Here is a 21,766-nt window from a genome sequence, read left to right as displayed (position 1 = left end):
GCAGCTTGGCATCAGCGGCGAGCGGCTCTAGGGGCATTGTCAGGCGTGGAGGGGGGCCACGTCGCGCCGCTAGTGGCTAGCAGCCAATGATTTGACTCGGGATGTGACGGGGGATCACTTCAGGTCTGGGTGTGTCTCTTATTGGTCAATTGGACGAGCCAGTTAGATCTCCCTAATGGGTGTTCTTCTGTGCTGTCAGCTATGATCAGTCGGTCGAGGCAAAATAATAGAATATTAGCCTAGAGTAGAGGTAAAGCTGAGAAAGAGTGAATTATCCAAAATTTGCCCAAGCCTGAGAAATAAAACAAAATAAGATTACAAAGTGAGTCTGTTGATATCCTGTTGATATTTCTCTTTCAAAGCAATTGTGCCTGGAAAAAGGACGCTAGTACTATTTGAGTATTGTGTTCAGTTGGTGCCTTGGAAATACGGCAACAATCCCCGCCTAGGCCATCCACCATCTCTCTCTTCTTCTTCTCTCACATCTCAACCCTCCATCTAATCTTCGATTCTTTCTTTTCCTTTTCCCCTCTGCATTCCTTCTTTCTCTGCAGCTCTTCTCATTTCATGGAAAACAACCAAAAAAGCATTTATCCACTTTGCAAATAGTCCCGATTAGTTCCGCCCCCCCTGAGGAAAAACCGTTGCGTTTGGCCGAGACCCGAATTCACTTCTATATTTTGATTGCCTCGAGGCATAATCATCTCTTCGGCCGGATCCCTGAACTTGTTTTCGCCTCAGTTATTCGCTTAGCACTGAGTGGTTTGGTCGCAAGCTTCAGTGTTTCAGCCTTCGATCTTCGGTATCGCGTGAACTACTCTCTCTTATTTTTTTTTTATTCGGCTAGGATTTGCAGAGCATCTCCCCCGGACATTTTTATCTTTTCTTCCTGGTACTGCCTCACGCGTGGCTTTCTTCCCCTCAAAAATATCCTCTTAATTGTTATTTTTTTCCCCTTTCGAGGTGTCTGTCGTCAAATCATCTCCACCTCCTCAGCTTCCTCAAGATTTATTCCTCGGTCGGGTTCGCGACTTTCAACCCCAGCAAGTACTTGTACAGCTTGGTTCTTCTAGCATCTGTCATCTTTATTGCTAGCCACTCACTCGATTTATTTGCATATCTTCACCTGTGATTGGTACGTGTTGTTGCCTTCTCCCGTTGGATCTTACTGACCAGTTTCTGAATACAGAAAACCTGACTCTCCCGTCCACGTTTTCTTTTTCGGTCGTTGAATCTCGATCTTGCAGACTTATTCCAGCGCTCGCTCTTGCATAGACACCATAATTCCTTAATCGCCGGGGAGTGAGTTCAGCTTTGTGGTTGACCCCAAACGCTCACGTCGAATCCGGACGTCAAAACACACCACTTGTCTCGCTTGCATTCTATTGCACATACCTACAATCCACCTCTACCAAACGAATATGAGTATGGACGCTGGCGGTCTTGCTCAAATGTCTCAAATGTCTTACAATCCTTCCTTCAACAATGGCAATTCCCTGGGCGTGCCGGGCTCTGGCTTCGCCTCGCGCGGCAAAGGCTCTCACATCAAGCGTTTGAGTATGCCTCCCCAGGTTGCTACCATCGACGAGTCCCAGGCATCGGCATCTGTCTCCACTCCGCGTACCAGTCGCTCTCATCTTTTGGCTGGATTGCGCACTGCTCCCAAATCTGCGACAATCCCCTCGGAACATCAGCAGCGGAGCGGAATGGAAGGTTCACGGTTCACTGGGTATTCCAACCGAGGGGCCGACCGAGTCCCACAAACTGCGACCGGAACTGGCTTCCCACAACACCATTACACCACGAATCAAAACACGAACTCGCACCGCAACAACTCGCACCACAACCGCATGATGTACACTATGCCAGAGCAGGTCCTTGCACCCCCGATGCTTGAAATGGCCGGTGGCGATATTCCAATCGATGAGAACATGTATGCAGAATTGATGTCAACCAACCTATTCCTTGCCGCGCAGCAGCAACGTCTGCAACAGCAGTTGATCAGTGTCACTGCTGCAGCTCAGCAATTCCAAGGCCTCAACCTTGGGATGTCGCTTCCTCGGCAACAACATATGCCTTCGCTCTCCATTCCTGGCATGGGGTTCTATCAACAGCAGCTCCAACAAGGCGTTCAGCCCATTGTGCAACCGGTTCCTGGTCAACCTGGAATGTTTTGCGTCTACAATCCTCTGACTGGTCAACAAAGCTACATCATGGATAACAACTCCCAGGAAGATCGCCAGCAACAGTTCTATCAAGATAACCAGTCCCATATTGGCCAGCAAGTTCCCCAATTCCGTGCAGAGATTTCTCCGCCTGCGGACTCTACGCAATCTCCCATGCAATTCCCACAGCCAATTTCCCCTCCAGTTAGCAGCCCATCTCCGCCCCACGAATCATCTGTGAATGCCCTTCGCCGAGGCCACCGCAAGAACCTTTCGTTTAACCCCAGTATCAAGACGAATATCGATACTACAAAGGCCAATGTGGGACCCGGCCCTAGGTCTGCTGCCCTGCCGCCGACACCGGCCACTGGAACATTTGGACCCGGTCAAAGTCGTGTTGGTGAGCATCCGATGCGTCAGCCCCGTGGCCCCCCTTCGCTTGAGGATCTCGTGGCCAAGCCCACTTCCAAGCACGAGGGTAGCAAGAACTTCGCGACCCGTCAGCGACGACGTGCCGTTCACAACCTTGTCCGCGCAGGGATTGAGCGTCGTGGCGACACACGCAGTTTTGGATACCATAGCAGCGGAGGCACTAATACCCCTGCGAGTGAGAAAGAGTTTACCTTCTCGGATGGCGATGATGCCACCGTGCGCAGTGGCGGAAGCCTTTCCAGCAAGCCTAGTCTAGGTAGCCTGCGAGCGGTTGCTAATGGTGCTATTGGGTCCGAGAGAAGGGAGAAATCTGGCCGGGATCGCAAGTCCCCGGACAGTCCTTTCCACAGTGCCACTCCAACTAGCGAGGACGGTGGCTACTTTTGCTCAAAGTTTGTTGATGCTCGTGGGGACTATGTTCCCTCGCCTAGTGCTAGTGGCACCTCGTCGCCGTCAGTGGCGTCCGTTGTTGCTGGCCCGGGGCCGGCAGTCCAGGCACCAGAACGGCGCAAGACGCCAATGCTGGTGTTGTCTAGCGCTGAAAAACGCAAGACACCCTTCATGTAATGCCGAACATCACGTGACAGCGACGTATGACCTTTCCTTTATGTTTTTCTTTTTGCCGAATGGGTTGGCTTTTGTCTTTCTTTGCCTGTGGGGCCCTGTTCAACAGGTCATAAAGTGGCTGACCCACTACCATTCCTTTTCTCATTACCACTATTGCTGGCGACTCATGCCAAGGTTTATGTTTTTGTGACGAAAGATCTTGATTGGTCTGAAATGACTTTATTTCTATTTTTTCTTTCTGCTTCTCTTCAACTTTATCCACTACGTTCTATCCTTTTGTCGCCTGGCTTCATTACAGCTGAGGCTGGGCAGACCGGCCCTATTTCCTCGGATAAGACAGGATGAGCTTGAGACTATTAGAGAGACACCAGCTATGCCATGTTGTCTTCTTTTCTCTTCTCTATTTGGCTTCTGATGTACATCTGGTTATGTACAGACAGCTCTCCCCGGTGCATTTTTTTGAGCTCAGATCACCTCGGTGAATACCTTAGCAAATGTCCGATCTTGTTTGAAGTATCTATTCTGTATTTGGCTATGTTGATCATACTCCATGAACGATTCCGGTATCTAAGAGGTTTCTTAGTCGAACAAATCCAACAACTTATTCGGATTATGCATGTATGCTTCTTAAGCCCTACCATAATCCCAATGTTGTCCTACAATGGCCCACGTGGAACACCAGGTTACTCGGCCTGTTAATGAGTCCTAGGTAGGTATCGCTCGACAATTGTAAATAGAAGAAGCGTCTTCTATGATTGATATCTCTTTTTTGGGCTTAGTGTTTAAACCTGTGATCAGAAAGTAAGGACTGCATAAATCATGGGTCAAAAGGTCCTTATAAGGCACTCTAGAGAAAAGCCATCTGAGGTAACCATGACTACTCGTGAGGTTGATATCAATGCGAAACGGCAGCGTGAATCGCGCTACACCACATTCGAAGGCCCGTGGCCTTCATGCACCATGTATCTCATGCTTAGTCTTTATCGCCACAGAGTTACAGAGCCGGGTTGTATGCTCAAAATTATGGAGGGTGGCTCCGAGCTCGGAGTATCTACATAACTATTTCGGATTCTATTTACCCTTTTGTCAAAAGGCAAAATAAAATCTAGGTGTAGAATTCACTACCATGGACTCACATCCCAAATGGTCACTATCGGCGAGAGTGATGCGTTTAGTGGCGTGCTTATTAGAAAGCAAAGGATGCAGATAGCGGGCCGAGGGAGGTAAATATTGTTAGCTGTTTGATGGCTCTTGACTTCTGATCATACATAAAGCTTAATTTCAACACAATGAATGTGAAATTAATCTCTTGGCACGTAGAGTGAAGCCAATAAATAGTATTGCGTGGGTGTAGACGGTACCGTGTCCGACACAGTTCTAATCTTGGCTATTTGCCTTGCCAACATCAAACAACCCATGGTATACAAGGGGGTTAACTGCATTTACCTATATAGTTTTGGCTCTGGAGTACGTGAGATCTTTGAGGCTTGCGTTGCATATCATGAACCATGGTACGACCACGGCCTAAAAAAACCTTGATATAAACCCTAAGTTGACAAGACTTCTACAGTCAACCCAATGTCGATAATATATCATAATGAAAAGGGATATTCAACACGTAAACCAAGACACTGTTCATCGGCAAAACATATACTTTAGTCGAGAGCTTAAGCTTAAGCTTAGACGTGTAAATGGGACATTCGTTTTAACATGCGGAAAGTTTAATGTCACAATGGGTGATTGTAGAAGAAAAACATTTACTCAGGCCAGGCAGGAATCCTGGAATTAAAGCAGCTTTATCTGTGTCTACCCGAGGATAGAGTAGCCGGACCTCCGTGGCACATGCGTCTCACATAGACAGTATAGTATTTATGTCAACTATGTAGTCCAAGCTTAAGTGCTGGTCCCTGCGTCGTTGAAGGTCACACCATTATTTTCGGTACGGCTGCTCGGGGAAGAGGGCCGTGTGACTGAAAGGGAGGGAGAGGGTAGCACGGATGGTTGTGCGGTCGCATTGATGCATGAAAGGATGAGATAGAGGTGAAGAAATACATATTAATCAAGCTTCTACAGTTTTGGTGTGAAATGCGGATCTAATCTGGGAATGGAAACAAATGTCAGATTATATCGAGTATAATTTACGTTTGATAACAAGTACCTCGGAAGAGACAATCCTAGTTCCATCTGATATCCTCTCAGCGGGTTTAAAGGTCACCTTACACGGCATCCAGCTAGAAGTACCGTTCGATTGCCACACCCGAGAAACAATTTGGGCCCTGGTTGTCTCCCCCTGACTGCTAATCATGACTAGCACGGATCCAGAAATAGTGACAGCCACATCTGTAAGCTTAAACCACAAGCTCCCCTGACGTAGCTTTCTGAGGCAGTATATGTTGGGTAATAATCATTACCAAGATAAACATCTGACATCTTTAGGTGGCACAATGACGCGAGATAGTAGCTCATGGTTGGGATATTGGTCAATAATGTAGGGGGGCCGTTTCGAGCCTACTCAGGAGTGCATGTGTGCCTGTTCAACTCTCCTATAGACAATTGAAGCGTTCTAGCACTGGGAAAAGCAGGGAAAGAGAAAAATTTCCTCAGATATTAGTGCAACCTTTTCATCTGTCGCACCTTGTACATTACTGGGACAGACCAAAAACCTTCAACATCCCCTCTGAGGATGGACACCAAGTCGGGTCTCGGAAGTCTCCCGGTTGTCGACTCGCGGTATGAGTATTCATCTGCTTCTCGGTGGAGATCCCGGTCGGAAGGGAGGGAGATTGGCTATCAATATGAGATTCTTCCCCGATGGTGTGATAGGTATCTTCAAATCCCGAGTATTGATGCAGAATTATAGTATGTAAGTGGATAATAAGATAGGCTGGAATCTCTGTGCGGTTCCTGACTGGTCAAATCAATCAGGAACTAGTGAAAAGCAGGTATCTTGCAGGTATCTTGCATGACGGAGATGTTTCGCCTGTCGGGTGATTTCCCTTGATGTCAAAAGAAACACAAGGGATGGTTTGGACTTTTTTGTAATAGTATTTCAGAGGTCAATGTGGACCAAAGCAGAAAAAGAAGGACAATATAAGTCAATAATGAGAAGGTAAATCTGCGCTAAAAAAAAGAGTTGCTCCACTGATCTTCTTCAACCTCCGATCATGAAGATCCCTCTTCAGCCCATGTCTTAATACCCACACACACACACACACCTCCCCTTTAACCTGACGCGGCCATCAGATTCTTTTGACTCTGCGGATTTGTGGGACTTTATGGGCCTGTGAAACCCCTGGCCTCTTCGACGAGGAGCTCGGTCCCCTTGTCTCTCTCCCATTTGGGGGATCTTCTGCTCGGCCAACGGTCAAGATTTCGGCGAGGTTCGACAATATACGATCAAGAACGTCGGTTGTGATGACGATCCAATCCCTTTTCGGACAGTGAGCCGGATCTCGCGTAACTAAGGTGCCAATCTCCCGCAATATACCCGGTCAAGGGGGAATGTACCTTATCCATTCACCATTCTGGTTGTCGGTTCCATACCTCGGCTGTTCACTCTTGCCATCAACCTTGCCTGCTGATTGACCATCGAGGAAAAATGGCAAAACCCGTGAGAACCTGACATGGGGATGGCGCCGCTACGGCTACACGGGGTCATCATGGCCCAAAAGAAATCTCCTCCAGTGCAGTCTCATTGGGCCTCTGACTCTTCTTGATACGGTCCGTGTGCTGCCCAGCAAACTGGAAAAAGACCTTTTTTATCTTTTTATTTTAGTCCTGTCTCTATCCGAGAGGATCTTCGTGAATAGAGGAACTCCTGCATCCCGGACTTCGTGTCCACTGTCTCTTTTATATTGATTTGCCTTGCCTGACTTCTTTTCTCCTTCTCCCTTCCTCCGAGGTTGCATATGTTCTTATTTGCCGATACAATACCCCATGTCTAATTATGTACACATGACATAGTTCTCATACCTAGCGGGACTCCCTCCGATCTCAACCCCTCTCCCCGAGAAGCTCTAGACCTGGCGTGCATGTTCGTGCATGTTCGTGCCAGTTCTTGTTTTTTTTTTTTTTTTTTTTTTTTTGGTATTGGCACCAGTGCCTCTTCCTCCTTTCTTATGCTTCTACGTTGAACGAGGTGAGCTCACTATCTGTTTGGTTGCCGAAATTCACAAAGTCACTAGAGCTCTCTCCATGCTATCCCACATAGCTGACTGTTGCTGGGTTACAGTTGACCACCTGGGCACATGAACCGCGCTATCCGTGCTTTTATCTAAGAGCTCGGTCACCCAGGGGGTCTGTGAGTTCTATTGCGTAACCAAGAAGTAGATACCAATTTGAGAGAAAGGATTACACCAAAATGGCGGGAGGTTATTTTGACCTTCCGATCTCCCGCAACGCCTCCGATGAAGGATCGTCAAGCCTATCAAGGCCGCGTTACTTTATATCATCATCACTGCCCAGTGATAGCTTCCAAGGTCAACCAGTGTCTCAGGTGAGGAGCTTCAGTGACGCTAGCGCACAGGACAAGTATCGGAATGCAGGCATTCTGAAAAGCACGAATCGTGTCAAGCATACGGCCAGCAAGTCTGAGCCGAGAGAACCCACTGGGTCCATGGTCAAATTCCGACTGGAGCGAAGGGGCACCGAGCTGCCGCAAAGACCATTACCCACTGCCAACATTCCGGCCTTCCAAGAAAAAGTCTCTTCAAGCTCCCAGCTAGCACCGGAGCTGCAAGACGATCACTCTAGCGCGTCAGTGGATATTACCGGTTTGACGATCAACACCAGGTCTACCTCCCCGGGAACTCTAGGGGAATATGAACTTGGTCAGGGTACAAATGACAAGGGGCGATCCATCTGCTTTGCACATGAAAGGGCCCACAGGTTCACACCCCTTCTCAATTGCCACCAAAATTCTCCGAAGCAAAGTCCTCGGTGCAGTATAGTGTCTTCAATTGCCTCCGCTCCTGCCGAGGTGGCGTACCAAACTGAAGATGGAGATAAACGTCCTGTTATAAGCTTCCCCGAGAAACAACAACTCTTCAACAACTTAATAGATGAACATGAAGCGGACTTCTTAGACGGGCGATCAACACTAGTGCAAATGTCATCTCGAGATCTCAACTTTCTGACTCGCCTTCGCCCCCAGTCTCCCGGTTCGCACTCCAGTGACCAAGACACCACCAGCGAGGATAGGGACTCATACGAGTCTGCTGAACGGAAATCGCATTACCACGGAGGCATTCTTTCATCGCTGCTCAAGCTCTACGACCAGCCTCATTATAACCACGATCAAGGCCGAGGACGGTATGGGCGTTCTCGGCAGGGGAGCTCTTCCGAGTTCAGTGGACGCGGCCTGTCCCCGGACTCTGTGTGGAAACCGCACAGGAAGTGGTACGACAAATCTACTGCTCGTTCCAGCATTTCCTTGGCCGACTCATCTCGCCACTTTGGCTCTCCTTGTACCATGCTCACGCGGTCTCGCAGCAGTGGTTCTGCCATTCCGAGCATAGGCCGCTCACGTCCCAAGCCTCAGCTTGAGGATGAAATTCATATCACCGTTCATATTGCCGAGCTTCTGTGTCGACAACGGTACTTGATCCGGCTTTGTCGTGCTTTGATGAAGTATGGAGCTCCAACTCATCGGTTGGAGGAATATATGCGCATGACAGCTAGTGTCATCCAAATTGATGGCCAGTTTTTGTATATACCCGGCTGCATGATCATCTCCTTTGACGATGCCTCGACACACACAACAGAGGTCAAGGTTATCCGGTCCAGTCAAGGCATTGACCTGGGAAAGCTGGCCGATGTGCATGAGATTTATAAGGAGGTAATTCACGATGTCATTGGGGTTGAAGAGGCAATACAGCGGCTCGATGAGGTTATGAAGAAGCCGAGCAAATTTCACATTCTGTTCCTCATCTTCGCCCACGGCTGTGCTAGCGCATCAGTTGGGCCCTTTGCCTTCAACGCCCGGCCAGTTGACACCCCCATCGCGTTTCTACTGGGCTGTCTCCTCGGAGTGTTACAGTTGATCCTATCAACAAAATCGAGCTTATATTCAAATGTGTTTGAGATCTCGGCCGCAGTCCTCACGTCTTTCCTTGCCCGTGCCTTCGGAAGCATCAGATTCCAAGGGGAACCTTTGTTCTGCTTTTCTGCCCTCGCACAGTCAGCAATTGCCCTCATCCTACCAGGATATACTGTACTATGTGCTAGTCTGGAGCTCCAGTCACGCAGTATAGTCGCAGGTTCTGTACGCATGGTCTATGCTATCATATACTCGCTGTTCCTCGGGTTTGGAATTACCATTGGCACTGCCGTTTACGGACTCATCGACTCTCAAGCTTCAACAGCGTATACATGTCCCGCCAGCCCCATTCACAACGAGTATCTGCAGCGTTTTCCATTTATGATCATATTTACCGTGTGTCTGGCGATCGTCAACCGCGCCAAGTGGAAACAAATGCCGATTATGATAATAATATCTCTGGCTGGCTATGTGACCAACTACTTCAGCGCCAAGCGCTTTTATTCCAACACCCAAGTATCCAATGCCCTGGGCGCCTTTGTCATTGGTGTGATGGGCAATTTCTACAGCCGGCTACGGCATGGACTTGCCGCTGCGGCGATGCTGCCGGCGATCTTTGTCCTTGTTCCATCCGGTCTTGCAGCCAGTGGGTCTCTAATATCGGGTATTACTTCTGCAGAGGAAATGACCCGGTCTCCATATGCGGTTGTGAACAATGGAACACAAGGTTTCGTTGACGCAGCAAAAAAGCTATCAGCCGATGAGGCGAAAAACCAAAGCTACGGGGTCGTTTTCGACATCGGATATGGCATGATTCAAGTTGCTATTGGCACGACGGTTGGTCTCTTCCTAGCAGCTTTGGTGGTTTACCCGCTAGGCAAGAAGCGAAGTGGACTGTTCAGCTTCTAGGCCATGGCTCTCCCAGTCGCTTTTCTCTCTCTATTTATCCTCTGTTGCATTTATATCTCTTTTTGTTGTGTGTATTGCTTTCTCGCCGTGCTCGACTACCGAGTCTCTTGGACATTTCGCATATGTGAACCCCGACTTTGATGAATGAGAGTTCACTTGCTGTATTTCTAATTGTTTTTCATTTTGTGGGACTGGCGAATGCGAGGACCATTGACCTAATTGATGTGCCTTCTCGATATTTTACTCCCTCTGCCTTCCCCATTTCCATTCTCCTCGCTGATCGAGTCTGTATTGACTCACTATCCCGGCACTCTCCGTCTGGACATATATAGAAGCTACGATTCTCACGAGTCATGACTAAAATCATCGAGGTCCTACTTCTGCGTGTGCCTGTCTTTTCATTCTCTTGATACTTCACTCGGGATATTTGAATATCGAGGTGGGAAGGACAAAGCTTGTATTGTCTGAACCGTGTCATTGTATGTCTCAGCGAAATATTAAGAGCATTAATTGATGGAGTACTGTGACTTCTTTGTCCTTTTATATACACCAGCCCTAGATCCGTGTAGATGTACATGCCGTTACACCCCTTACAGTAACATTGCTTAGTACATTACTGGGGTCGACGACTGTTGATACAATAACTAAAAGAAAGGAGTGGTATATCTGTGGCTGTGGTATATGCTCTTCCTCTGAAACCAGATAAATTAGGGCATCTTACTATATGGATAACAGAAATTATCATGCTTGATGGCATGTATTAGGTATCTGGCTATCTGTTTACTCCATCTCGAATCGGTGCTCCTTATGGAGCATCGGATATCTCTTGGAAACCCAAACCGCAAACTCCGAGCTTGAGAAACGATTGAAATGCCCCCGCAAATGCACCTTTCCTCAGCCCATGATACCGGGCTAGAGTTTCGTCAAGATCATCGCTATCAATTCATTCATGGTGAAACACCGCAGGAACCAGAAAAAGGAAGAAAGGGAATGAACGGCAAATTGCCAGAAACGCATTATTGAGAATATACATAGGAGAAACCTCCCAGGAAAAGCCGATGAATGGTATGTTCTATCGTCTCTCCACCCGGCTTAATGCCCCTAGAATGAGACCCAGATCTTCCTTAATTCTCGTTGGTGGCATTTCGTCATCATTGCCTTCCATTGCGAGGCGACGTTGCGTGTTCTGCGCATCGCGCTCTTCCAGTCGTTGCGAACAGATGCGTAATATTCGGGATGAAACGGTATCTGCGGAGGCGCGGTATAGTTCAATATCATGCACGCCAGCTGCAAAGGTATCGAGCGTCGGTGCCAGCCCAGATGTGATGCGCGATAATTGAGCAGAGACGGCAGATGGGATGATAGGTGGTCGGGTTGAAAATGAGGTAGAAGATTCTCCTTTTGGTGGTTGGTTTGAGGGATTGAGAGATTCCAATATGGCTTGCTGTGAAGGATCGAGGAGAGAGGGATCGATTTCTTCGCGTGGTGATGTAGGTGAAGATTGCTTATCTTTTTGTTGGTTGTCGGGTTGTGGTTTAGCCACAGTTGGGATCATTGGCTGTCGAAGAAGCGCATTAAGAGATTGCCTTTCCTTGTGTAATCTGGGTAGTTGTTAGGTCCATACACTTGTGATAACTCTCGGCGATATACGTACTTCTGTATATGCTCCTCCAATTCCTTGATCTTGTCTGTATTTTGCACGTTTCGCGGGTTCGGCTTCTTGACAACCACGGCTGGAGGGTTCAAGTCTTCGCGGCCGAGCCAGTTGGAGAGCTCCGAGTTGCTCGAGAAATCCTGAAGAAGCTCCTCTTGAATTACACGCGCTGGAAATGGTCAGATAAACAATCCATCTTACACAAGTCAATGGTTTCCACGTACCTGCTAAGCGCGCACTTTGATCGTCCGAGTTTGAGCCTCCTGAGGGCTTTTCCCCCAATGCACGAGTCGCACACCAAATCAATAATTGTCGCATCCTTCGTGGCTCCGGGATTCCGTCATCAGCGATGTGCTTGTAAAAGTCCGCTGTACCAACTTCTCGATGGGGTAACGCTGTACAGGAAAAGAGAAAAAGTCAACATTCAGCCATTTATAACGCATGCCAGACCAAAAAAGCCTACCATTTGATGTCCCTGAGTCGATCAAAAAACTGGCTCTTCGTCCTCGCATACCCAAGCTGCTTCGCCGTCGCCCTTTATCGCTTTTATCACCCTTTCCGCCTCTGAACTCTTTATTGCGCTGAATCACCGGAGTATCGGCCACCGGCAGTGCCACCTTTGTACCCTCTGGAGGTTGCGCTGGAGAATTATATCCGTTTGACTCAGACAGTTGCGCTTGCTGTTTGGCTTTTAGTGGTCGTCCTGCTTTTTTTGATTTCTTTGCCTCAGGATGATGCTCGGGACTGTTGCGGGGTCGTGATGAGCGGATCGTCTTTGTCGGTTGAGATTCTGGTTCTGTGTGTGTAGTCTTCGCAGCCCCCCTCGTAGGCCTCCTGCTTGGAAGCTCCACGCTTTCCCCGTTTGCTGGCACCGCGTTTGAAGTGGTCTCTTCACCCATTTGCATTTTCCGTGGCCGTCCTCTTTTCGGTGTTGACTTGGGAGGCGCATTTTTCATATCTGAATGGGGATTTTCTGGAACTGCTTTGATTGACGGACAGGGCTTCTTGGATGGGAGTAGAGAGAACTGGAACCCTTCCGCATCCTCCTCGTATGTCACTAAAGAGATAAATTAGAATATTTCTTTCAGCCCTCACTCGATGACTTCCACCTCCAGCAAATTACTCACCAGCTGGTCGCTTCCCTAGCTTGTTTGTGCTCTCCTCGAGCTCTTGTTTACTTGCGCTGAGTCGCGTAGTCCTCCGTTCCTTGACTTTTCCAGTTCCACCGGACGCGGTCACAGAACGCGATTGTGTCTTCGGAGCGGCCATTGCGATCGTCTCCAGCAGTTCGCGACGCTTTGTCTTGATCGTTGTAGTCGCCAGGACCGCAACTGTCATATCAGGAGGGGTTCACGCGGGGTTGTTATGCTCGGGAGTAAACACAGGGGTGACGAAGCAAGCACCCCCGTTCTGGCGTCGACTAGTCGCTTCGCGGTGTCCTGTTCTCTAGTCAAATGCCCCTGGTTGAAGAGGCTTCCTGGAGAAACAACAAGCGCGACTCCCGTATGCGTATGAATTCCGGACTCAAAGTAACCACCCCCCTGAAAAGCTGATCGTCCTCGACACGGTGTTCTCAAATCAGACGGTTTATTGATCAATGGGTTCTTGACGTGTATATGGTTGTGGCACGGTTGAGTTGCTGGGTCGGCTTCGCGGGATGTTAGGCGCAGGTCGCGTCCCTATCCAGAGCTGCAGCCGAGAAGCAGCAAATCAGGCGACTTATTCAATTCAATCAAAACGACACGCAAGGGGAGCGGCAGGTTGGGATGTGAGTGGGTGGGTTGGATTCTCGCACGCGGTTGTTTTGGTCGGGCGCGTGGGGACCGCACTAGTCTGTTTTGGGATCGACCGTTATACTTCAATGCTTCTCTACTTTGACTACTTTGACTACATATGTACTTGTATATGAGAATATTCAAATGTTGTTCATGTATGACTTGGCTCTAAGATTCAACTCTCTCTCATATCTCTTCTACACCCAATCCTCGCAATGCGTAGATACTGCTAGATAAACGCTATGATGTTTCACAAGAATACAAATAACCCCCAACACCGATGTTGAAAAACAATATGTTCAGTGAGAAAGAGTAGTGGGAGTTGAGCCCTATCCACCCCAGAGAAGAAAAAAAAAGACAGATCATTGGATCGACTTGAGTAAGGTGGAAGCCTTGCCTGGTGGTGCCAGGCTGCCTTCAATGCGCCGCTTGGCTTCTTGCATCTCCTCGACAGTGATATTCTCTGCCTTCTTGGGCATGTCAGGTTCATACTGAGGAATATCCGGGCTGTGTCCGACAGACATGCCAACTCGGATCTAATGAGAAAGGAGTGTTAGTATGCAATTGATCAAGTATGAAAAGAAAGGTTCGCCTCTTACCAAAGTTTCCAGAGCACCCTTGGAGTTGTCCGCCAGGTCCCTGTCGAAATTGACCTTGCCATCTTCAAACAGCACTAGAAGGGTACTACCGCCGAATTTGAAGTAGCCCAGCTCTTCGCCCCGTGAAACCTTCTCGCCAGCTTTCCGGGTGATGACCGTGCTACCGACCATCATGGCACCAACACAGACAACCATAACTCGGCCATGCGCAACAGAGTCAATAGGAACGAGAATGCGGACATTTTCGCCGTAGACGTCCAAAGCGGATCGGATCGCCATGGGATTCACCGTATAGTACTCGCCCTCGATGGTCTTGGGTTCACCCATGATTCCATCTACGGGGATGTGGAAGCGGTGGTAATCTTGAGGTGCCAGACGGAACACTCCGAGACCACCGTTTCGGTATCGAGCAGCATCCTCTGGGTAGGCATTTCCCAACAATCTTTCAACTGAGAACTCACGGCCCTTGACCCAGATGCTGGTTGCGTCGCTCATGCGGTCAAATGCCACTGAGCGACAGTCAGCGGGAGATACAACAATCTTAGGCTCATCGGGGGCGGAGCATGGACGGGCGTCAGGCTTGAGGGCACGGTAGAAGAACTCGTTGAAACTGCGGAAATCTTCCAGGGGGAGCAGGACTTCTGACATGTCCAGTTGGTGGAAATTGATAAAGTCCTTGATCTGAGATGCCGAGGCTGGGTCATCATATTTACGACCCTGTTTGACACTCAAAGAGCGCAGCACGCGGCGGACTGGTAGAATTTGTTAGCCAATCGATCCTTTCGTCGGAGAGATACACTTGGGCACAAGGGTTGCATACTTCGCTTCTTTTCCATATCACGGCTTTTAATACCCTTATACAACAGCCGGATTCCAAGTCGCACATAAACACTCATACGTTCCTCGTTGATCTGACCCGTGATGCGATCTTGTACAAGGATATTGGCCGAGTTCGCTCCGAGTTTGTATCCGCCGTATGAAATCTTTGTGATGACTTTCGAGTACCACTTGCGCTGTGCCTGGCTGGAAGTCACAAAGCCACCCATAACTAAGTTATCAACCTGACGCCAGTCTTGACTTGCGCATGTGGCAATGTGCGTGATGATATCTGCATCGGAGCGTTTCGCAAGACGTGGCTGGTGGCAAAGTGGGCACTCGCGAATTTCGACGACGTGCTCCTCGCCCCTCTCATCTCCGAGATCATCAGGCTGAAGGTACTCATCAGCGGAGCTAGATTGATCTTCACTGGACAGGGTTGGGATAGATGTTTTCTGCAGGTCGGTATTGGAAGCAGCAGTGATGTTGGTTTCTAGAATGTGCTCGTCGCTGCTAGATTGCTCACTATCTTGGCTCCCAGCATTTGATAGAGGAATCGAAGGCGTTCCGGGAGCAGCCATTGAATTTCTCTTCTGCAGAGTTTGAAGCGTGTCCTCCAGACAAATCACCGACTGGTCGAATGTCAGATCATCGGTTTCATTAGGTGCATTCTCTGCGCTGAAGCGTTCGAAGAAGCTGTCAATTGTCGACTCCTTTAGCGTTGAGCCCAGAGTGTCAAGCATTGTCGTCATCTCCACCTTGTCAATGCGACCACTCTCGTCAGCGTCATATTGCTTAAGCATCAACCTCCAGAACTGCTGTCGGAGAGCACTATACGGCAGGTACTTTGCTTTGACATGCAGCTCTGGTGAATGTTTGTCTTCCCACCGTTCTTTGTTCTTGAGCATGAGGGGAATAGTATAAGATCTGAAACCGTCCTTGTCAGGCGGCGGAGATGACTCGCCATCATACATGTTCAGCGTGGAGGACAGCTGCAATGAACTAGAACTAGTCATATCTGGGATTCCCTCGTCTGGGAGGGACGAGGGCGTAAGGAGATTCGGCGATGGCGCTTCGAGTGTTGATTGGCTTGAGGGTGTAGTGGCAGAGTGACGCGTCTTTAATATAGGCCGGGCCATTCTGGAGAGACTTGACGCGGAGTGCGAGGGTCTGATACTAGATCGCGAGGGGCTAACTCCAAACGGCGTACCGAGCTTAGCATTCGTAGTGGGATCAGCTTCCTCCAGATCCTCTACAAACTGATATAATCCCGTCTCGGGGTCTGCTTCTGGGCCGGACTGAACGAGATTCTGCAGAGGGAAACCAGCAGAGGCAACAAAGTCATTTCCCGAGAACTTGTCTCGATCTATCACGGTGAAGCTCATAGTATAAGACTGTTCGTGTCGCATCACCTGGAACACCATTTTCTCATTATACACCGGGTTCAGGTTATGGCGGATGACAGGGGTTCTCAAGGTCTTCCTTCCGAGAGAGGTCACGACAAAGGGATCCATATCAAACGATGTCCGTGTTACTAGAACATCAATTAACATGTAGCGCTTTTCTGCATGCAGGGGGATAATCCATACCATTTCGTTCAGGAGGCAGATCGGTCACCCGAACAATTTCCATGAAAACGATACCATGCACCCCAGTCCCCGAGCCCGAGAATTGGTATGCACGAGCTGCCAGGGACTTGCGTCTCAAGCGAGCCAGCCGAAGTCGCCGACGGCGCTTTTCCCCCACTTCTGGGCCACCTGCCAGGTCATCGGCTTCATCGGAGGTATCATTCTCATCGTCCTGTTCCAGATCATCGACATCGGGGGGAGGGATAATCTGGTCATCCTCATCACCCGAATATACCAATTTCTTGAACTTGCGGTAGATTTCCGGCGGCGTGGCAGCGGGGTTCGCAGAATCGGCGAGCGAGAACTGCAGCAAGATCTCACCGGACACAGTGCTATCCTTCCTTTTGGGTGACTTCCGCTTGGAATTCAAAGTGTACCATTTAGGCTATGGATCAAGTCAGCGCGAGCCCGCTCCCCCCCTCCAATTATTCAATTATCCAAGCAACGTGTCCCTTTCACTCACCTGTTGGTTCACCTGGCCATCAGCGAAGATGTCCTCCAATGCAATATCAAACTCGCCCAGGTAATCCTTGCCGAACCGATCATGATCCCAGCATATAGCTTCCAGCAGCGGTACCCCCACCACGGGCATATCGAATGAGACGTTCCATTCTGGATTCAGGGTCTTGAATATGGTGGGTGTCGATTGCCTCGCGTCTCCTAATGTAACCACCAAATACTATACAACATGTAAGCGGTCTCGGTTCGAATTGTCTTTGTTGGAAGGGTGCTTACTGGGTCGCTCGTGCCACCTCGATCTTTGGCTGCGAGGTTGCGTCCCTAATGAAACCATTGAAATTAGCCAGAAGCCCATGGGAGCAGAAGCTACACAATTCCCAGTACTTACCCGGATGACTGTAACTTTGAGAAGGAGATATCTGGTTTCCGCTGTTCGCAAAGGACTAGTGCTCCTGCTCTGTCCGGGAGTGGACGACGCGCTCCTCGCGGACAGGTGTGAGCTTAATCGTTGGGGTAATGCCAACCGGACCATTGCGGATGGCAGTGTGAGAAAAAAGAAAGAAAAGAAAGGAAAAAAGGAAGTGGAAGAAAAGTGTTGGGAGGGGTGGCTTGCCCCCTGGTCAACACAATTGACGTCTTAAGACCCCAGAGTTGATCGACGATATCCGGATGTTGTCTTCGGGTCGATCAGCCAAGAAATGGGATTTATCCACAGTAATTTCCAAATTCTTTTCCGTTTCGATTTTGAACACAAGATTTCCGAGAAAGGGAAACTTGAAGGGGAAAAGAGAAACAATGCGAATTGGGGAAACGTCAGATACTCCACACCGCAAGTTATTAAGGAAAAATGGATGCCTATTGTGTAGGAGATCCCTGAACATGTCTATCTGGTTTCTTTTAATATGCAGGCCCATATGCAATACCCCGCATCCTATCATACCTACTATATAACGATGTGTACTGATGATATACTGTTGTATTCAAAAATGTGGAATTTAGTCTTGTAGCCAAAGTCAGTCTTGTCGTCGGTCTGTGCGTCCCCAAACCTCGTCGGCATTAGCTTTGCCTTTAGTTTCTGGCACATATCGATAGATGAAGCCACCGAACAATGCGGCCATGGCGGCAAACACCCAATATACTTGTCCACGGCCACCGAGAGCATCGTCGAGCACGGGGAAGAATTGTGCCACCACAAACGTTGCGATCCAGTTGGCACCCAACGCCCAGCTCTGTGCCGCTCCGACAGCCTCGGGCCCAACAAGCTCGGACGCTAGGATAAAGGGGACCGGGCCCAGTCCGATCGCGAAACCTGCCACAAAAAGCAAGGCAGCGATCGCCGTCAAGATCTTAGCGTTCATGTAGATACTTATCGCGAGAAGGATAGAACTGCAGCCCATACCGCAGATGCTCAGCATCAGGCACGACTTTCGGCCAATGCGATCGGGTAGGGGAGAACATGCCAGCGTGATCACGAGATTAATCGCAGATATGATCACCGTGAGTAGCGCAGCAGTCGTCGGTAGGATCTTTTGTAGTAAGGACACACTGTACATAACAATGCTGTTCATCCCGGTGAGTTGCTGGGCGACCATCACGCCAACCACGGCAATGATAGCTGGGCGGTAGTAGGGGTCTTTGACAACCTGCATAAATGTGACTTCAGGCTTATTGGGCGGCCGTTCTTCAGAAGAGGGGGAGAGCAAGGATTCTTCCTCGCCAGACGCAGGTGCATCCGAGGTCCTCCAGCTCGCAATCTCCGCCTCAATGTCGGCATCTCGACCGCGGATCCGCTGCAGGACCCGACGCGCCTGGCTGATCTTTTGGTGTTCCGCGAGCCATGAAGGACTTTCGGGTACCAAGGCCAGTCCCAAAAGCTCCAGAGCACCGATAATTCCGGCAACAGCCAGTATGAGTCTCCAGCGGCTTGCTTCGCTCCAGAAGTATCCCAGGGATTGTGTCAACAGAATGCCGACATTGGTCATAATCTGGGTGAAAGCACCGAAAAGGCCTCGAGCACTGGGAGGGGCGACTTCCGAAATGTAGATAGGACCAACCACGATTGCAGCACCAGAGCCAATTCCAGAGAGAAATCTACCAAGACTTAAGAGGGAAATCGCCGGTGCAAGTGTCTCCGCCACAGGTCCCAGAACAAAGAATACTGTGGTCGCGCGTAACGCAAGTAAGCGTCCGTATTTGGTCGCGATGGGTCCTGCCAGCAGAGCTCCGACCAGACCACCGAGTGTGTAGATCGAAGAGACGAGGCCGAATTGCGATGGAGTCATAGGAAAGCATTGCGGTAGACCATGAAAAGACACGGAAGAAAGGATTCCACTTTGTTCGCATGTTATAACGGTCTTGGGCGCATTAAGCTCTGCCTGTTCATCCACGTATCAGTAATGTTCAGTACATTGGAGGGGCTGATATCGTACCAGGTGGAAGCCAAACTGAAGCGGACCAAGCGTGACAACAAATACGAGATATACCAGGTACGGTGTGACCCTCGACCGGGCTGATATGCCCAAAACCATCGTGAGACAAATTATAGGTCAATCGACGATCCCGAGGTTGAAGGTAGGTTAGAAGGTCGGAGCTGTAGATGACGTTTGCCGGTCGCGGAGAGATAAGATGATCTGAGGTGAAGTTGGTCAGACGAAAAGTGTCTGCCTGTATAATCAAAATGTCACATTGAATTAGGCGATAGAGTCACAATTCCGAAAGTTGAGGAGTTGAAGCTATGTACAACCTCCCAAGCACGGCATGTGATCTGACTAAGCGTTTGACTCGGCTGCAATTCAGACTTGGAATACCTTAAATCTCTCTAATCTTTCAAGTCTTTTTTTTTATATTCAAAGAACTGGAAAACGTGGAGAAGACATCTCTCCACCAATGGAGTGACAACATCACCGCCCCTTCTGATCCACAAATGAGTCTGACAAACCCGCCCTCTTCCTCCGGCTCTCTTTCACGAACCAGAGTCGGCAACTTGAAACGGAGTCTCCAGGCTACTGTCGATGGTAATTATATTCTTTCTTGAGTCTTATCGTGATTTCTTGGTGTAATCGCCTTTTCCATCATGTTTGGAAAGGGTTTCCCTTTCTTGAATTCTGGAGGATTCTATTCTCGTGGTAACTCTTTCCCTTTGGTTCTCTGTAATGATCTTGTTTCTGTGGTGCAGTTTGCAAGTGGAAGGGATCATCGCCAACGCATTCGATTCTCAATCTGGAACATGCTAACTGAAGGTTTAACAGATGCCATTGAATCAAGAAGACCCGGCGGGTATACCAGCAAAGTCCGGGTCCGAGATCGGTATAATATAGTAGGCTTCATCAGCAGCGGTACCTATGGCCGAGTGTACAAGGCTGTTGGCAAAAATGGCAAGAAAGGGGAGTTTGCAATCAAGAAGTAAAAGCCCTCCCAACATTTGATTTCTTCTTTCTAATCTCATACAGATTCAAACCCGACAAGGAAGGTGAGACGATCCAGTATACGGGTCTGTCGCAATCGGCTATCCGTGAAATGTCATTGTGCACTGAACTCTCGCATGCCAATGTTGTCCAGCTAGAAGAGATCATTCTGGAGGACAAATGCATCTTCATGGTATTTGAATATACAGAGCATGATTTGCTTCAGATCATTCATCATCACACCCAGCCTCAGCGACATGCTATTCCGGCAACCATGGTCCGGTCTATCATGTTCCAGTTGTTGAATGGACTACTCTATCTTCATACCAACTGGGTCCTGCATCGTGATTTGAAACCAGCCAACATCCTCGTCACCTCAAGCGGTGCTATTCGTATTGGCGACTTGGGCCTAGCACGTCTATTCTACAAGCCACTCAACTCCCTGTTCTCGGGTGACAAAGTCGTGGTCACAATCTGGTACCGTGCACCCGAGCTGCTCATGGGGAGCCGGCACTACACTCCTGCCGTCGATATGTGGGCAATAGGATGCATCTTCGCCGAGCTACTCTCGCTACGACCAATCTTCAAAGGTGAAGAAGCCAAAATGGACAGCAAGAAAACAGTTCCCTTCCAGCGCAACCAAATGATGAAGATTGTCGAAATTCTCGGTCTTCCCCGCAAAGAATCCTGGCCGGGTTTAGTTTCCATGCCCGAATATTCCCAACTCCAGTCTCTGGTGCTCCACCGCCAGTCTTCACATTTTCATCGCGGCTCTAATCTTGAAGGCTGGTACCAAAGCTGCTTGAAAAACGGTGGATACACGTCCACCTCCAGTACCGGCACTCCCGGTGCAGATGGCTTCGATCTTCTGTCCCGTATGCTTGAATATGATCCGGTAAAGCGGATCACCGCCGAGCAAGCCCTTGAGCATCCGTACTTTACCAATGGCGGCCCTATCAGTGGTAACTGCTTCGAGGGTATCGAGGGCAAATACCCACACCGTCGGGTCACCCAAGATGACAATGATATTCGCAGCGGCAGTCTTCCTGGCACCAAACGGAGTGGACTGCCAGATGATTCGTTGATGAGGGCATCCAAGCGCCTCAAGGAGTAATCTTTTTCCTTTGCTTGCTGCATATCTGTGTTGATCATATTTTGCAGCGCGTGGACAGGCTGGCCGTGATATCCACTCACATCATACATTTAATTCGGTGTTAGCGTTACAATAACTAGCGAAATTGCATCATGATGAATTACGCGGAATTGATCTTCGTATTCAGCCCTGGAGGTCATAAGACCACTATATATTTTGTTTTATGAA

At 49.1% G+C, this 21,766-nt stretch overlaps 7 protein-coding genes across 7 annotated transcripts; 4 read left to right on the top strand and 3 right to left on the bottom strand.

The window, feature by feature from the left end:
• Positions 1-1,421: 1,421 nt before the first annotated feature.
• On the top strand, positions 1,422-3,164 carry N7447_008081 (uncharacterized protein; the record flags this gene model as incomplete). The annotated part of the gene is made up of 1 exon (XM_057232343.1): positions 1,422-3,164. The coding sequence occupies one exon, from the start codon at positions 1,422-1,424 to the stop codon at positions 3,162-3,164; it is 1,743 nt and encodes a 580-aa protein (XP_057081885.1).
• An 873-nt stretch (positions 3,165-4,037) lies between these two features.
• On the top strand, positions 4,038-4,223 carry N7447_008080 (uncharacterized protein; the record flags this gene model as incomplete). The annotated part of the gene is made up of 1 exon (XM_057232342.1): positions 4,038-4,223. The coding sequence occupies one exon, from the start codon at positions 4,038-4,040 to the stop codon at positions 4,221-4,223; it is 186 nt and encodes a 61-aa protein (XP_057081884.1).
• Positions 4,224-7,524: 3,301 nt separating this feature from the next.
• N7447_008079 (threonine/serine exporter family protein) lies at positions 7,525-10,110 on the top strand (the record flags this gene model as incomplete). Its single annotated transcript, XM_057232341.1, has 1 exon — positions 7,525-10,110. The coding sequence occupies one exon, from the start codon at positions 7,525-7,527 to the stop codon at positions 10,108-10,110; it is 2,586 nt and encodes an 861-aa protein (XP_057081883.1).
• A 1,072-nt stretch (positions 10,111-11,182) lies between these two features.
• N7447_008078 (Mis12-Mtw1 family protein) lies at positions 11,183-13,102 on the bottom strand (the record flags this gene model as incomplete). The annotated part of the gene is made up of 5 exons (XM_057232340.1): positions 11,183-11,711; positions 11,765-11,933; positions 11,989-12,159; positions 12,228-12,821; positions 12,892-13,102. 5 exons carry the CDS (start codon positions 13,100-13,102, stop codon positions 11,183-11,185), a joined length of 1,674 nt encoding a protein of 557 aa, XP_057081882.1.
• Positions 13,103-13,901: 799 nt separating this feature from the next.
• On the bottom strand, positions 13,902-17,573 carry N7447_008077 (putative phosphatidylserine decarboxylase Psd2; the record flags this gene model as incomplete). Its single annotated transcript, XM_057232339.1, has 7 exons — positions 13,902-14,075; positions 14,139-14,890; positions 14,959-16,488; positions 16,544-16,967; positions 17,046-17,261; positions 17,318-17,362; positions 17,430-17,573. The coding sequence occupies 7 exons, from the start codon at positions 17,571-17,573 to the stop codon at positions 13,902-13,904; spliced, it is 3,285 nt and encodes a 1,094-aa protein (XP_057081881.1).
• A 481-nt stretch (positions 17,574-18,054) lies between these two features.
• N7447_008076 (putative MFS glucose transporter) lies at positions 18,055-19,569 on the bottom strand (the record flags this gene model as incomplete). The annotated part of the gene is made up of 2 exons (XM_057232338.1): positions 18,055-19,416; positions 19,471-19,569. The coding sequence occupies 2 exons, from the start codon at positions 19,567-19,569 to the stop codon at positions 18,055-18,057; spliced, it is 1,461 nt and encodes a 486-aa protein (XP_057081880.1).
• Positions 19,570-19,964: 395 nt separating this feature from the next.
• ssn3 (cyclin-dependent serine/threonine protein kinase SSN3) lies at positions 19,965-21,559 on the top strand (the record flags this gene model as incomplete). The annotated part of the gene is made up of 3 exons (XM_057232337.1): positions 19,965-20,055; positions 20,290-20,443; positions 20,491-21,559. 3 exons carry the CDS (start codon positions 19,965-19,967, stop codon positions 21,557-21,559), a joined length of 1,314 nt encoding a protein of 437 aa, XP_057081879.1.
• Positions 21,560-21,766: the final 207 nt, after the last annotated feature.

This window comes from Penicillium robsamsonii (assembly GCF_028829455.1).
Source record: "Penicillium robsamsonii strain IBT 29466 chromosome Unknown utg000005l_segment0_segment0, whole genome shotgun sequence".
NCBI classification, from domain to species: domain Eukaryota; kingdom Fungi; phylum Ascomycota; class Eurotiomycetes; order Eurotiales; family Aspergillaceae; genus Penicillium; species Penicillium robsamsonii.
The sequence above is the reverse complement of the archived record's forward strand: the minus strand, read 5'-3'. Positions and strand labels throughout refer to the sequence as shown.